At 44.6% G+C, this 16,009-nt stretch overlaps 1 protein-coding gene across 5 annotated transcripts in view; it reads left to right on the top strand.

Moving 5' to 3' along the window:
* Positions 1 to 15,534, top strand: part of tspan12 (tetraspanin 12) — a 96,251-nt gene extending 80,717 nt beyond the window's left edge. For 3 of the 5 annotated variants that reach the window (XM_086009201.1, XM_086009204.1, XM_086009202.1), the window contains 2 exons: positions 1,163 to 1,420; positions 15,079 to 15,534. In XM_086009201.1, the coding sequence (XP_085865327.1) occupies positions 1,163 to 1,420; positions 15,079 to 15,408 (588 nt within the window). In that variant the 3' untranslated portion in view covers positions 15,409 to 15,534. Of the gene's footprint in view, positions 1 to 1,162; positions 2,353 to 15,078 lie in introns of those variants that run through there. The other 2 variants (XM_086009205.1, XM_086009203.1) reach the window with 2 other exon arrangements.
* Positions 15,535 to 16,009: the final 475 nt, after the last annotated feature.

Raw genomic sequence — 16,009 nt, 5'->3', positions numbered from 1 at the left:
TTTCACTTTCTTGAGTCTTCTGGACGCCCAAGGAATCGATGTCCTTGAGGTGCTGCCGAATTGCAGGTAAGTCCGTTTCCACTTCGTCGCCACTGTAGTGTCCATGTGTTGATAGAGACACTGAAGACAGGAGTTGCTTAATAGGTGTTTACTAAGCAAAGTCTGGGGGGGTACTAACGGATATAACACAATATACAGGCTTATACAGCCCGAGTGGCCATTACCAGCATTACAGCACACATGGGGCTCTTAAAGGCACATACACTACACAGAATTTGTTGGAGCGGGGCATCTTGCGGCACGTCCCATTAGTTAGAGTTTTTCCCTCAACCTTCAGCTCAAAATATTTTTGCACTGCAAATTGCTGGAAGTGCGAGCTGATAATGGAGTGGCGAGGGCAACGGGGCATCTGGGACCTTGGTGAATGACGGGACCAACAGTCTATCTCCTTAACCAATGAGATTTAAGGAAACAGAGGAACGACGGAGAAGGAAATAAGGTGAATTAGAGTCAAATCAGGTACAGAAAGAAAACTAAAGAGAGGGAAAGAAAGATTGGATTAAGAGAGAGAGAAAAAAGAGACAGAAAGGAAAAGTAAGAATTTTCTGGGCCGGAGAGGATGAGTGGCATTGCAGGAACATAACTCTCGTCATAAAAAGGATCCTAATGCTGTTAAGTATCAGTCCTAATTTTCTGCAGTGAGTTGAATTGGTAATTAATGCAAAAATGCAGCAATTTCTTCTTGTTTTTGCGAGGCTAACTGCAAAGCGGTGCAAATTGTCCAGCAACTTGTGGAGATTCACAAATCACGGGATATCTCTTCCTCGGCACAAATTGTTGGACAATTTACACACTAATAATGGCGGCGCATTAAACTCTCTGTTATTTTGCCAGCAAATTCTGGCCTCTTGTTTAGAATGTATAAAAACAGTAATTGGGTTTGATTTTCTGAGTCTCACCCATAGCAAGACACTTTGCATGTCAAGAATGTACATTGGAAAAATGAAGGTAGTGGGAAAGTATCCCACTGTGAGTAAGGACTCTGAAAATTTACCCTACATTGTCTGTGTTGTGTTGATGTAGAAAACTTTAGTGTTCTACAGTGAAAAAATATATATTTAATGCAGGATTTTTTATGGTTATTCTTTTGTTTTTGATACAGGGCTGTGGACAGAAAATGTACAATTTCTTACGTGGCACAAAACAATTACAAGTGTTGAGGTTTCTTGGGATTTCCATTGGAGTAACACAGCTACTGGCCATGATACTCACTATTACATTGCTTTGGGCCTTATACTATGACAAAAAGGAGCCAAGGACTAGTCAAATGACGGGCCAAAAAAAGACCACTTCTCAACACCTTGCCTGTCATTCAATAGAACTAATGAAGCATGTCCCGAGGAACTGTGAACTGAAGCAGGCAGGTACAACAAACAACTTTTGCACACACTTTGAAATAGAGGAATTGTAGCTGGAGTTGGTCAAATCAGCTGAATGCTGGAAATATTGCACAAGAATTCCTTTTACATTTGCACACAAATGTTATTATAGAATCTCAAAAGGACTTTTGAATTCTGTATTACAGCATCATCCCAAGCATAGAGTTAAGAGACTGGGGAAAAAACTTTTCAGCGAAGATAATTGGAAAAGGGTTTACTTCGATTAAGGCACTTTTACATTGCTGCTACTCTCTTGAGTGCCAGTCTCCCTTTTGGCCATCTTTACTTGTTGTCATTCCCTCATTGGAGGCCTCTTATCTTTGCCTCTGATTTTCATTCCACGGCCCCCAAAAAGTTGGTTTCCAGGCATTGGTGTTTACCCACTTTAATACTAAAGAGTACAAATGACAGCAGGAGTACTGTGCATCTATTGTCAATAGCACGCTGATCAATGTAAAAGTACCTTCATTAAACATATTTTTCGGGTCTTTTAACAGGATTGTAGAATACTGAAGCTACTGTAATGGATCAGGAGATTTGGCTTGGCAGTAATCCTTGCCAGAAAAGACTGATTACTGTGTTTTGAAAAAAATCAAATATAGATTCGATCAAAGCTGTTAGCTCAAATATGTTTACATTCTGTGTTAATAGATATTGGTGTCATTGATTTAATCAATGTACTGCTTTGTGTTATTTACTGGTTTGTACAGTAATTACCTTTTTGATTCTTGGTCTTTTGAAATAGCTCCTTTTTAATCTTTCTGACACCATGTCACAAATCTCCATCTCCTATTAAAATAATCGATATATGGCATGTTTATCTTCTGATTACAAAAATCCCATTCGTGATTACATTGATATTTATGGATTAGTATTTTTCAGTAATTGTATTAAAACATTGCAGACCAATTGATTCGAAATGCTACACTAACTACAGTTTTTGCGTTTCAAGGAGGTACTGAAATAGGCTGCAAACAAACAACAGAGGAGTTAGCGAGGAAAGCAATGTTCCTGCTCAGCTGCACAGCTTTTCTATGGGCGATTTTGTTTATGCGCAAAATTGTGAATGGGCCGCGCATCCTGTTAAAGGGACCGCGCACCCAAAAATATAATTAGGGGGAACATTGAAGCAAAGTATAATGGGAATACTACAATTCATACTATTTTATTTTGAGAGTTAATAAAAACAGGTATTTCTAATACATTTTTGATCTTGAGGTACAGAATTCCAAATTAGTTGATAGTTGCAAGAAAACAGTAATACATTTGCATAAGCTACTATCGGAAGGGTGGGTGGGGGAGATTGGAATGGTCGGGGGGGAGAGGGGAAGGGGGAGATGGGACGGGTCGGGGGTGGGGGGGAGATGGGAAGGGTCAGGGGTGGGAAGGGTCGGGGGGTGGGGGGGAGATGGGAAGGGTCGGGGGTGGGGGGGAGATCGGAAAGGTCGGAGGGGCAGATCGGAAGGGTCGAGGGGATCGGACGGGTCGGGGGGGTGATCGGAAGGGTCGAGGGGGGTGATCGGAAGGGTCGGGGGGGAGATGGGAAGGGTGGGGGGGCAGATCGGAAGGGTCGAGGGGGGCGATCGGAAGGGTCGAGGGGGGAGATCGGAAGGGTGGGGGGACAAATCGGAAGGGTCGGGGGGGCAGATCGGAAGGGTCGGGGGGGGGCAGATCGGAAGGGTCGGGGGGGCAGATCGGAAGGGTCGGGGGGGCAGATCGGAAGGGTCGGGGGGGCAGATCGGAAGGGTCGGGGGGGCAGATCGGAAGGGTCGGGGGGGCAGATCGGAAGGGTCGGGGGGGAGATCGGAAGGGTCGGGGGGGCAGATCGAAAGGGTCGGGGGGGAGATCGGAAGGGTGGGGGGACAGATCGGAAGGGTCGGGGGGGCAGATCGGAAGGGTCGGGGGGGCAGATCGGAAGGGTCGGGGGGGAGATCGGAAGGGTCGGGGGGGAGATCGGAAGGGTGGGGGGAGAGCGGAAGGGTGGGGGGACAGATCGGAAGGGTCGGGGGGGCAGATCGGAAGGGTCGGGGGGGCAGATCGGAAGGGTCGGGGGGGCAGATCGGAAGGGTCGGGGGGGAGATCGGAAGGGTCGGGGGGGAGATCGGAAGGGTCGGGGGGATCGGAAGGGTCGGTGGGGGGATCAGAAGGGTCAGGTGGGGGAAAAGGGAAGGGTCGGAGGGGGGAGATTGGAAAGGTCGGGGGGGGGGCGGTCCAATTGCGGGGGTGGGTGAAGCAGGTAAACTGGATCCAGCAGTCCTCGTCTCCCTTTAGCCGCTGGGTTTTCCGAGCTTCGGCTGGCCAGGGTTAAATTTTAAATAAAATAGCAAAATACTGCGGAAGCTGGAAATCTGAAATAACAACAGAAAATCCTGGAAACGCTCAAATTTTAAATGGTGGATCACCATGAGGCACGCCAGCCTCATTATAAAATTTAAATTGCCAACCCACCTCCTGGGAGCGGGTTGGTTGCCCGCCCCCTGTCCCGCCTCCGTTAAAAGCAGAATTGGGTGGGTTGAGGTTGGAATTCAGATTTTTAATATTTTAACATCTCACTGGACCCAAACCCGACTGTTTTTGGAGGTTAAAATTCCCCCCAATGTTCAGTTTGTTGACTTTTCAGCAGAACTGGCAAAGGTTTAGAGATGTAATAGGTTTTAAGCAAGTATAGAGGTAGGGAAATGGGGGGAGGAGAGGAAAGAACAAAAGGGAAGGTCTGTGATAGGATGGAAGGCAAGAATGCTTAAATGATAAAAAGGATGATGGTGCAAAAGGGGGTGGTAATGGGACAAGTAAAGAAATAAAAGATGGCTCTAGAGGAGCTGTAAATGGCAACAGCAGAACCATTACCAGCACCTACTGTCCGAAAAAATGAGAGCAGTGGTTATAATGTGAAATTGTTGAACTCAGTGTTGAGTCCGAAGGTTGTAAAGTGCCTATTTGAAAGAGGAGGTGCTGTTCCTCGAGCTTCCGTTGAGCTTCATTGGAACAGTGTAGGAAGTTGAGGACAGAGAGGTCGGAGTGGGAGGGAGAATTAAAATGACAGGCAACCAGAGGCTTGGGGTCTTGCTTGAGGACTGAACGAAGGTCCTCAGCAAAGCAATCACCCAATCTGCGTTTGGTCTCCCCAGTGTAGAGGAGACCATATCGTGAGCAGCGAATACAGTATACTAAATTGAAAGAAGTACAAGTAAAGCGCTGTTTCACCTGGAAGGAGTGTTTGGGGCCCTGGACAGTGGGAAGGAACGAGGTGAAAGGGTGGGTGTTGCATCTCCTGCGCTTGCATGAGAAGGGGAGTGGGTATTGGTGGGGTTCAGAATGCTGAGGGGGGAGGAGAGGGGAAGATGTGTTTGGTGGTGGCATTGCGCTGGAGCTGGCAGAAATGGCGTAGGATGATCCGTTAAATTTGGATACTGGTGGGGTGGAAGGTGAGGACAAGGGGAACCCTATCGTGGTTGTGGGAGGGAGGGGAAGGGGTGAGAGCACAAGTGCGGGAAATGGGATACAGTCGAGGGCCCGGTCAACCATGGTGGAGGGAAATCCTCGGTTGAGGTAAAAGGCAGTTGTATCGGAAGCACTGGTGTGGAAGGTGGCATCATCAGAACAGATGCGATGGAGACGGAAAAAACTGGGAGAATAAGAACATAAGACGTAAGAGCAGGAGTAGGCCATACGGCCCCTCTAGCCTGCTCCGCCATTCAATATCGTGGCTGATCATCGACCTCAACTCCACTTTCCCGCCCGATCTGCATATGCCTTCATTACCCTAGAGTCCAAGAATCTATCTATCTCAGCCTTGAATCTACTCAGATTCAGCATTCCCAGCCCTCTGGGGCAGAGAATTCCAAAGATTCACAACCCTCGGAGTGAAGAAATTCCTCCTCATCACGGTCTTAAATGGTCTACCCCTTATCCTGAGACTATGCCCCTAGTTCTGGACACTCCAGCCAAGGGAAACAACCTCTCGGCATCTACCCTGTCAATCTCTTTCAGAATCTTGTATGTTTCAATGAGATCACCTCTCATTCTTCTAAACTCCAGAGAGTATAGGCACACAATCTCTCATCATAGGACAGCCCTCTCATCCCAGGAATCAATCTAGTGAACCTTCGTTGCACCACCTCCACCACCTTAGATAAGGAGACCAAAACTCTGCACAGTACTCCAGGTGTGGTCTCACCAAGGCCCTGTACAATTGTAGCAAGACTTCCTTATTCTTATAATCCAACCCCCTTGCAATAAAGGCCAACATGCCATTTGCCTTCCTTATTGCTTGCTGTACCTGCATGCTAGCTTTCTGTGTTCCTTGCACAAGGACACCCAAATCTCTCTGAACAGCAACATTTGAAAGTTTCTCACCACTTAAAAAATATTCTGTTTTTCTATTCTTCCTACCAAAGTGAATAATCTCACATTTCCCTACATTATACTCCATCTGCCACCTTACTGCCCACTCACTTATTCTATCTATATCCCACGGCAGACTCTTTGGCTGGAATTTTGCCAGCGCTCAGGGGGCAGGTTTGGAGGCAGGACAGCCGGCAAAATCGCAAAGATTGACAGCGGGTCAGAAACCCGCTGTCAAACCACCTGCAAACAATCTTCCCAGGTGTCGGGTCCCCGATTTGCGCATGGACCCAACACCTAGCGGCGGGAAGAGGATTATAGGCACATAACTGCCTGTTAACAACCTGTTAACAAGCAGATAAGAGGCTTTTTGCAATTTTGACAGGTCTACTGCGGGCTTCCCGACGTCCAGACACCACGCCAGGTAAGTGTGGCGTGCTGTGGGTCTACTGTAGTGTTTCTGCATTGATAGCTGCAGAAGTGGTATGAAGGATCCAGTGGTACACTGGTGAGTTTTGGAGGTAAGATAATGTTGGGAAAATCATTTTTAATGCATTTACACTTCTCTGTAGGTGACAAGTTTTAGACTGTGTGTGTGTAGTCCCATCTCATTGGGAGAACCTCTCTCACCAGTGACAGATCGCTACTGCAACCTCACCTGCAGCTGCCATCTGTTCTAGCCTAAGGAGGGAGTCACTGGAGAGCCTGGGTGCAAGGGCTCAACTTTGTACAGTGATTGTCAGTGTTTGCAGCACCTCAATGCTGTCAAACACTGAAAAACCATCTGTCAAAAAAAATTGTGCATGGCCCCTTTAAGAAAACCTGCAGATGACGCGTCATCAACTGACGTCGTCTGACACCGGCTTCCACTTCATTGGCTGGCAAACCCGCAGGGCGGGTTTAACAAGGCCAACTGACGCAAAATCGCGTCTGTGCGTCTGATGTCATTGGGGGCGGGACTGGAACTCGGAAGGCAGCTGTCCCGCCCCCAAGCCACATTGATAGGAAAAATCGCAGCCTGTGTGTTCTCCTCACAGCTTACTGTCCCACCTAGCTTTGTATCGTCAGCAAACTTCGATACATTACACTCGGTCCCTTCATCTAGGTCATTAATATAGATTGTAAATAGCTGTGGCCCCAACACTGATCCTTGCGGCACCCCACTAGTTACAGCCTGCCAAGCTGAAAAAGATCAGTTTATCCCTACTCTCTGTTTTCTGTCCATTAACCAATCCTCTATCTATGCTACTATATTACCCCATACCCCATGAGCCCTAATCTTGTGTAATAACCTTTTATGTGGCACCTTATCGAATGCCTTTTGGAAATCCAAATATACTACATCCACTGGTTCCCCTTTATCTACTCTGCTAGTTACACCCTCAAAAAACTCTAATAAATTTGTCAAACACGATTTCCCTTTCATAAAACCATATTGACTCTGCCTAATCATGTTATGATTTTCTAAGTACCCTAATAACAATTCCTTAACACTGGATTCCAGCATTTTCCCGACGACTGGTGTCAGGCTAACTGGTCTGTAGTTCCCTGTTTTTTCTCTCCCTCCTTTCTTGAATAGCGATGTTACATTTGCGACCTTCCAATCCGCTGGGTCCATTCTAGAATTTAGGGAACTTTGGAAGATCAAAACCAATACATCCAGTATCTCTTCAGCCACCTCTTTTAGAACCCTAGGATGTAGGCCATCAGGTCCAGGGGATTTGTTGGCTTTTAGTCCCATTAGGTTCTCTAGTACTTTTTCTCTACTTACATTAATTACATTAAGTTCCTCACCCTCATTAGACCCTTGGTTCTCCACCATTTTTGGTAGGTTTTTTGTGTCTTCTACTGTGAAGACAGATACAAAATATTTGTTTAACGTTTCTGCCATTTCCTTATTCCCCGTAATAGAGTCATAACGGCACAGAAGGAGGCCATTTGGCCCATCGAGTCTGTGCCAGCTCTCTGTAGAGCAATCCAGTCAGTCCCATTCCCCCGCTCTATCCCTGTAGCCCTGCACTTTTATTTCGCACAAGTGCCTATCCAGTCTTCCCTTGAAAACATTGACTGTCCCCGCTTCCACCACTTCCATCGGCAGCGAATTCCAGGTCATCACCACTCGCTGTGTAATAAAGTATTTCCTCACGCCCCCCCTGTATCTCTTGCCCAAAACCTTAAATCTGTGTCCCCTAGTCCTTGTACCATGAACTAGTGGGAACAGCCTTTCCCCATCTATCCTATCCAAACCTGTCATAATTTTGTATACCTCTATCAAATCACCCCTCAACCTCCTTCACTCCAATGAAAACAAATCCAGCTTCTCCAACCTGTCCTTGTAGCTAAGATCCCCCATCCCCGGAATCATTCTGGTAAATCTCCTCTAAACCCTCTCAAGGGCCTTCACATCCTTCCTAAAGTGTGGTGACCAGAACTGGAAGCAATACTCCAGTTGTGGCCTAACCAGCCCTTTATAAAGGTTCAGCATAACTTCTCTACTTTTGTACTCAATACCTCTATTTATGAAGCCCAAGATCCCATATGCTTTGTTAACCACTCTCTCAATATGTCCTGCCACCTTCAGGGACCTATGCACATTAATTCCCAGGTCCCTCTGTCCCTGCACACTCTTAATGGCACAGTTTTAAAGTGTATATTGCCTCTCCCTGTTCCTTCTGCCAAAATGCATCACCTCACACTTCTCTGTATTAAATTCCATCTGCCACTTGTCTGCCCATTCTGTTAGCCTTTCTATGTCCTGTTGCGGTCGATTGGTATCATCATCACTGTTTGCCACACCCCTAAGTTTGGTGTCATTGGCAAATTTAGAAATTCTATTCTGTATTCCAATATCCAGGTCATTTATATATATCAAAAAAAGCAGTGGCCCCAGCACTGACCCTTGGGGAACACCACTGTCTACCATCCTCCAGTCTGAAAAACAGCCATTTACCACAACTCGCTGGTTTCTGTCCTTAAGCCAATTCCTTATCCAAGCTGCCACTGACCCACCTATTCCATGAGCCTCAATTTTGTTAACCAGCCTTCTATGTGGTACTTTGTCAAACGCCTTCCAAAAATCCATGTAGACAACATCCATTGCATTCCCTTCATCAATCCTCTCTGTTACTTCATCAAAACATTCAATTACATTAGTCAAACATGATCTGCCTTTTACAAATCCGTGTTGGCTCTCCTTAATTAGCTTAAACCTCTCCAAGTGCCCATTAATTTTTTCTCCTGTCTCAGCCTCAAAGGGACCAACGTTTACTTTTGCTACTCTCTTCCTTTTTACATACTTGTAGAAGCTCTTACAATCTGCTTTTATATTTCTTGCTAGTTTTCTCTCATTCTAATTTTTCCCTTTTTATCAATTTTTTTGGTCAACCTTTGCTGGTCTCTGAAACTCTCCCAATCCTCAGGCTTACTATTATTCTTTGCAACATTATAATCTTCTTTCAATCTAATGCTATCCTTAATTTCTTTAGTTAGCCACGGTTTGATCACTTTTCCCATGGAGTTTTTGTTTCTCAATGGAATGTATTTTTGTGGAGAATTATGAAATATTTCTTTAAATGCTAGCCACTGCTTATCTACCGCCATACCTTGTAATCTATTTTTCCAATCTACCTTCGCCAACTCACCCCTTATACCTATGTAATTGGCTTTATTTAAGTTTAAGACTCTAGTTTCAGACTTAGGCAAGTCACTCTCAAACTTAATGTGAAATTCTATCATATTCTGATCATTCTGTCGCAGAGGATCCTTTACTATGAGATTGCTAATTAACCCTGTCTCATTACACAATACAAGATCTAAAATAGCCTGCTCCCTGGTTGGTTCCATGACATATTGTTCGAGGAAACTGTCCCGAATGCATTCCATGAACTTGTCCTCCAGACTACCTTTGCCAATTTGATTTAAGAACATACGAAATAGGAGCAGGAGTAGGCCAATCGGCCCCTCGAGCCTGCTCCGCCATTCAATATGATCATGGCTGATCTGATCCTAACCTCAAATCTACTTCCACTCTCCATCCCACCCGAACGCATGTGATCTCCCGGGAGAGGCGAAAAACCAGATAAAAACCCAATGGCCAATTTGGGAGAAAAAATCTGGGAAATTCCTCTCCGACCCATCTAGGCGATCGAAACTCGTCCAGGAGATCACTCTGTCCCTGTATTTCCAGCAGTACTTACCTTCTGTAAAAGATGATCTCCACCCCAGCCAGGAACAGGCCCACTTTACTCTTGAAGGACTTCTAGCTGGCAGCCTGTTCCCGAGGTCTCCACTAATCCCTGTGAATAGAACCATCTCCTGAAATCTAACACAGAATTAGAACACAAGAAGTAGGAGCAAGACCAGGCTACACGACCCCTGGGCCCGCTCCGCCACCCACAGGGCCATGACCGATCCGAACCTAGACTCATGTCCAATTTCCTGCCCGCTCCCCGTAACCGCTAATTCCCTTTACTTCTAGGAAACTGTCTATTTCTGTTTTAAATTTATTTAATGATGTAGCTTCCACAGCTTTCTGGGGCAGCAAATTCCACAGACCTACTACCCTCTGAGTGAAGAAGTTTCTCCTCATCTCAGTTTTGAAGGAGCAGCCCCTTATTCTAAGATTATGCCCCCTAGTTCTAGTTTCACCCATCATTGGAAACATCCTCACCGCATCCACCCGATCAAGCCCCTTCACAATCTTATATGTTTCAATAAGATCGGCTCTCATTCTTCTGAACTCCAATGAGTAGAGTCCCAATCTACTCAACCTCTCCTCATATGTCCACCCCTCTCATCCCCGGGATTAACCGAGTGAACCTTCTTTGTACTGCCTCGAGAGCAAGTATGTCTTTTCTTAAGTATGGACACCAAAACTGTATGCAGTATTCCAGGTGCGGTCTCACCAATACCTTGTACAACTGCAGCAATACCTCCCTGTTTTTATATTCTACCCCCCTAGCAATAAAAGCCAACATTCCATTGGCCTTCTTGATCACCTGCTGCACCTGCATACTAACTCTTTGAGTTTCGTGAACCAAGACCCCCAGATCCCTTTGTACTGCAGTACTTTCCAGTTTCTTGCCATTAAGATAATAGCTTGCTCTATGATTTTTCCTGCCAAAGTGCATAACCTCACACTTTCCAGTATTGTATTCCATCTGCCAAATCTCTGCCCACTTACTTAGCCTGTCTATGTCACTTTGCAGGTTTTTTATGTCCTCCTCACTCACTACTTTCCCTCCCATCTTTGTATCATCTGCAAACTTTGATATGTTACACTTGGTCCCTTCCTCCAAATCGTTAATATAGATTGTAAAGAGTTGGGGTCCCAGCACTGACCCCTGCGGAACACCACTAGTTACTGATTGACAGTCTGAGAATGAACCATTTATCCCAACTCTCTGCTTTCTGTTAGATAACCAATCCTCCACCCATGCCAGAACATTACCCCCAATCCCGTGATTTTTTATCTTGAGCAATAATCTTTTGTGTGGCACCTTGTCAAATGCCTTTTGGAAGTCTAAATACACTACGTCCACTGGTTCCCCTTTATCCACCTCGTATGTTACGTCCTCAAAGAACTCAAGCAAATTTGTCAAACATGACTTCCCCTTCATAAAACCATGTTGACTTTGTCCTATTAAATTATGTTTATCCAAATGTCCCGTTACTGTCTCCTTAATAATGGACTCCAAAATTTTACCAACCACAGATGTTAGGCTAACAGGTCTATAGTTTCCAGCCTTCTGCCTACTACCCTTTTTAAATAAGGGTGTTACATTAGCAGTTTTCCAATCTGCCGGGACCTTTGCTGAGTCCAGGGAGTTTTGGAAAATTATTACCAATGCATCCACAATCCCTAACGCCACTTCCCTCAAGACCCTAGGATGTAAGCCATCAGGTCCAGGGGATTTATCCGCCTTGAGTCCCATTATTTTACCAAGTACCACTTCCTTAGTGATTTTAATCGTATTTAGCTCCACCCCCCTAGAGCCCCCTGTTTGTCCAGTGTTGGGATATTCTTAGTGTCCTCTACCGTAAAGACTGATACAAAATATTTGTTCAGCGTTTTTGCCATCTCCATGTTTCCCACCATTAATTTCCCGGTCTCATCCTCTAAGGGACCAACATTTACTTTAGTCACCCTTTTTCTTTTTATATAACTATAGAAACTTTTGCTATCTGTTTTTATATTTTTTGCTAATTTACTTTCATAATCTATCTTCCCTTTCTTAATCAATCTTTTAGTTATTTTTTGCTGTCTTTTAAAGACTTCCCAATCTTCTATCCTCCCACTAGATTTGGCTACCTTATATGCCCTTGTTTTTAGTCGGATACTATCCTTAATTACTTTACTTAGCCACGGATGGCTATCTTTTCTTTTACACACTTTTTTCCTCAGTGGAATATATATTTTTTGGAAGTTGTAAAATAACTCCTTAAATGTACACCACTGATCATGTACCGTCTTACCCTTTAATCTATTTTCCCAGTCCACTCTAATCAATTCCGCTCTCATACCTTCATAGTCTCCTTTATTCAAGCTCAGCACGCTTGTTTGAGATCCAACCTTCTCACCCTCTAATTGAAAATGGAATTCAACCATGTTATGGTCACTCATTCAAGGGGATCCTTTACTAGGACATTTTTAATTAATCCTGTCTCATTACACAGGACCAAATCTAAGGTTGCTTGCCCCTTGGTCGGTTCAGTTACATACTGCTCAAGAAACCCATCCCTAATACACTCAATGAACTCATCCTCAAGGCTGCTCTGCCCAATTTGATTTGTCCAGTTAATATGATAGTTAAAATCCCCCATAATTATAGCTGATCCCTTATTACAAGCCTCAACTATTTCCTGATTAATACTCCATCCAACAGAGTTGCAACTGTTCGGAGGCCTATAGACTACGCCCACAAGTGTTTTTTTCCCCTTATTATTCCTTATCTCCACCCAAACTGTTTCACTATCCTGCTCCTTTGACCCAATATCATTTCTCTGTATTATAGTGATTTCTTCCTTTATTAACATAGCCCCTCCACCTCCCCTCCCTTCCTGCCTGTCCTTCCTGATTGTTAAATAACCTGGTATGTTTAATTCCCAGTCATGGTCACCCTGCAGCCATGTTTCTGTAATGGCCACAAGATCATACCCATATGTAGTTATTTGTGCCGTTAACTCATTCATTTTGTTACGAATGCTATGTGCATTCAGATAAAGAACTTTCAAATATGTTTTGTGACACTTAGTTCCTGTTTTTTCCCCTTTTAGTACTTTACCTTTTACTCCATACCTTCTGTCCCTTCCTGACACGTTCTGTTTTTTAATTCCCCCACTGCTACCTAAGTCTATGACCTTCTCCGTTGTTATTTCTATTATTTTCTCTCTAGAAACCTCCCCCCCCACTAATTAGTTTAAAGCCCTCTCTACAACCCTAGTTATATGATTCGCCAGGACTCTAGTCCCAGCACTGGCCAAGTGGAGTCCGTCCCAACGGAACAGCTCCCTCCTGTCCCAGTACTGGTGCCAGTGTCCCAAGAAGCAAAACCCATTTCTCCCACACCAGCCTTTGAGCCACGCATTTAACTCTTTAATTTTATTTATCCTAGCCAAATTCGCTCATGGCTCAGGTAATAACCCAGAGATTATTACCCTTGAGGTTCTGTTTTTTAATTTGACCCCTAGCTGCTCATAATCCTTTAACAGAACCGTCTTCCTTGTCCTATCGACTTCGTTTGTACCAACATGGACCACGACAACTGGATCCTCCCCCTCCCACTCCAAGTTTCTTTCCAGCCCAGAAGAGATGTCCTTAACCCTGGCACCGGGCAGGCAACACAGCCTTCGGGACTCCCGCTCTTGACTGCAGAAAACCCTATCTATCCCCCTAATGATACTATCCCCTACCACTACAACATTTCTTTTTACTCCCTCCACTTGAATGGCCCCCTGTACCACGGTGCTGTGGCCAGGTTGCTCATCCTCCCTGCAGTCCCCGCTCCCACCCTCACAGGGAGTAAGAACCTCGATCCTACTTGACAAGAGCAAGAGCTGCGGCTCCTTCAACACTACCTCCTGGATCCCTGTACCTGCCTCACTCGTAGTCACACCGTCCTGTCCCTGACCACGGACTACATCTGCATTAATTAATTTCATAGGTGTGACCACCTCCTGAAACATAGAGTCCTGGAACTTCTCCCTCTCCCTGATATGGCGCAGTGTCTGAAGCTCGGTCTCAAGCTCTTTAACATGGAGCTTGAGTTCCTCTAGCAGCAAACACTTATCGCAAATGTAATTACCGTGAGCCTCAATGGGGTCCACCAGCTCCCACATTTCGCAACAGTGACACATCACCTGTTCACCCATATCTATGTAATTAATTAAATTTCTTATTATTAGTTATGAAGACCCTCTGCCCTGATATAGATGATAATATTACACCACTGTTCAATAGGACTTACCAACTTAAAGGTATAAAAGAGAAGGAAGAAAACCAACCTACCAGCTTATCACCAACCTCCTCCTTGAATACTGTCTGTGGGGCCTGTTTGGTTGACTCGTCTCGCTGCTCCGCTTCCACAGTGCTGTCTAAGCCTGGGAGTGGGGAAGAAAACAGAGCAAAAAACACACCCTCACCTCCCACTTGCCCGAACTCTCCCACTTACCAAACTCTAGCAGCATTCAATGGCACAGCACTCTGTGCAACAGCACTAGTCCCGCCCCTTTTATACCCAGATTCTACTTCTGGTTTAAACACCCCAGCAGTTTAATATACACTTAAAAAATTAAACTCACTTCAAATAATTAACTTTTTAACGCACTAAAATTCACAAAATACACTTAAATGACTTTTCTCCACCTTACCAAACTCTAGCAGCACTCAATGCCACAGACTTCCTACGTAAACTGATAAGCCAAGATGACAATACAGGTATTCACGCATTTCAGAAGGAATACAATCTTAAAGATGCCATCTTTAATGTTGCATGTTGCATGTACCTGGAACTTGGTGAAAGGTCACACTTTGAGACAAGCCTGGTGCAAATTGTGGCCTTCTATAATGTTTGCTGAAGGTTCTTCTTCAGAGGAGGAATTTCATGGGTTCAATCTTTGTCCGAGGAGGACTACAGTAATGGAAATGGCTGGCATGGTGAAAAATGTAGGCCCAGCAAACCCTCTACGTCACCTCAGTGAACGTGATATTGAGCAGTGGGTTGATGTAGATAGAGAAGTTGCTGTTGTGCATATGCTAAGTGATGATGAAATAATGGAGAATGTTTTGAATCCAAAGAAAGAAAAGGAAAGTGTGATGGAAACTGAAGAGGATGAGATTTCTGAAGAGAACAAGATTTCTTGGGCTAAAGCTGCAGAAGATTTTGTTTCATTACTTAAATTTGCTGAAAGCCATTCTTGCTATTCTGCCCAAGAAGTTATGCACCTCCATATTCTGCATTCCACCTTTCTACAAAGAAGGCAAGAGTCCACTAAGCAAGCAGACATCCGGGACATGTTTAAGAAAGCTTCCAAAAGAGTTGGAGCAGTGGAAGTGCCTGAAGAATCTGTTGATCCTGATGATCCAGCTGGCATGGATATTCCTGATGAACCAGTTGGCTTGGAATAAGTGTACAGTCAACCACCGTACTTTATACTGTACTGTACAGTCGTTTATAAGTTTTGTTTTACTGTTAAGTCATTTATAAGTTTTGTTTTACTGTTAAGTAATTAAAGAGTTATAGATTACCATCAACTGGCAGTACTGTACTTAATCAAGCATCTTTCACCATCCATTTAACACAACATTCTGTAGGTGAGTACCCAATTACTGTATACTGCACATTTCTTGATTTTTTAATATTTCTTTGTTAAAAATAGCCTGGGTAGATAACCCGCTCAGTCATCCGGAATTTTTGATAAAGCGGCAACACGCTGGTCCCGTCGGTGCCGGATACCAAAAAGTTTCCTGTAACAGGTTTTAAGCAAGTACAGAGGCAGGGAAAGATGGGGGTGGGGGTGGAGGGGAGCTGTTGCTTGCCACTAAAGATATGTATATTATGTGTCTGTTTGAAAACAAAATCTCACCAATTCTGAAGTCAGATTCATGCAAATGAAGTACATAACTGTTAGAATCTACTGACTTTCGCTTCTGAAATAAGTATTACAAAAATGTGACTTCATAGTTACACAGTGCTGCAGTCTGTTGGAGCAGTGAGGCACTGAGCCAT

Source organism: Somniosus microcephalus, chromosome 16 (genome assembly GCF_052327205.1).
Source record: "Somniosus microcephalus isolate GS21.2 chromosome 16, FLI_Smic_1.0, whole genome shotgun sequence".
NCBI lineage: Eukaryota > Metazoa > Chordata > Chondrichthyes > Squaliformes > Somniosidae > Somniosus > Somniosus microcephalus.
This window is presented reverse-complemented; position numbering and strand designations above follow the sequence as displayed.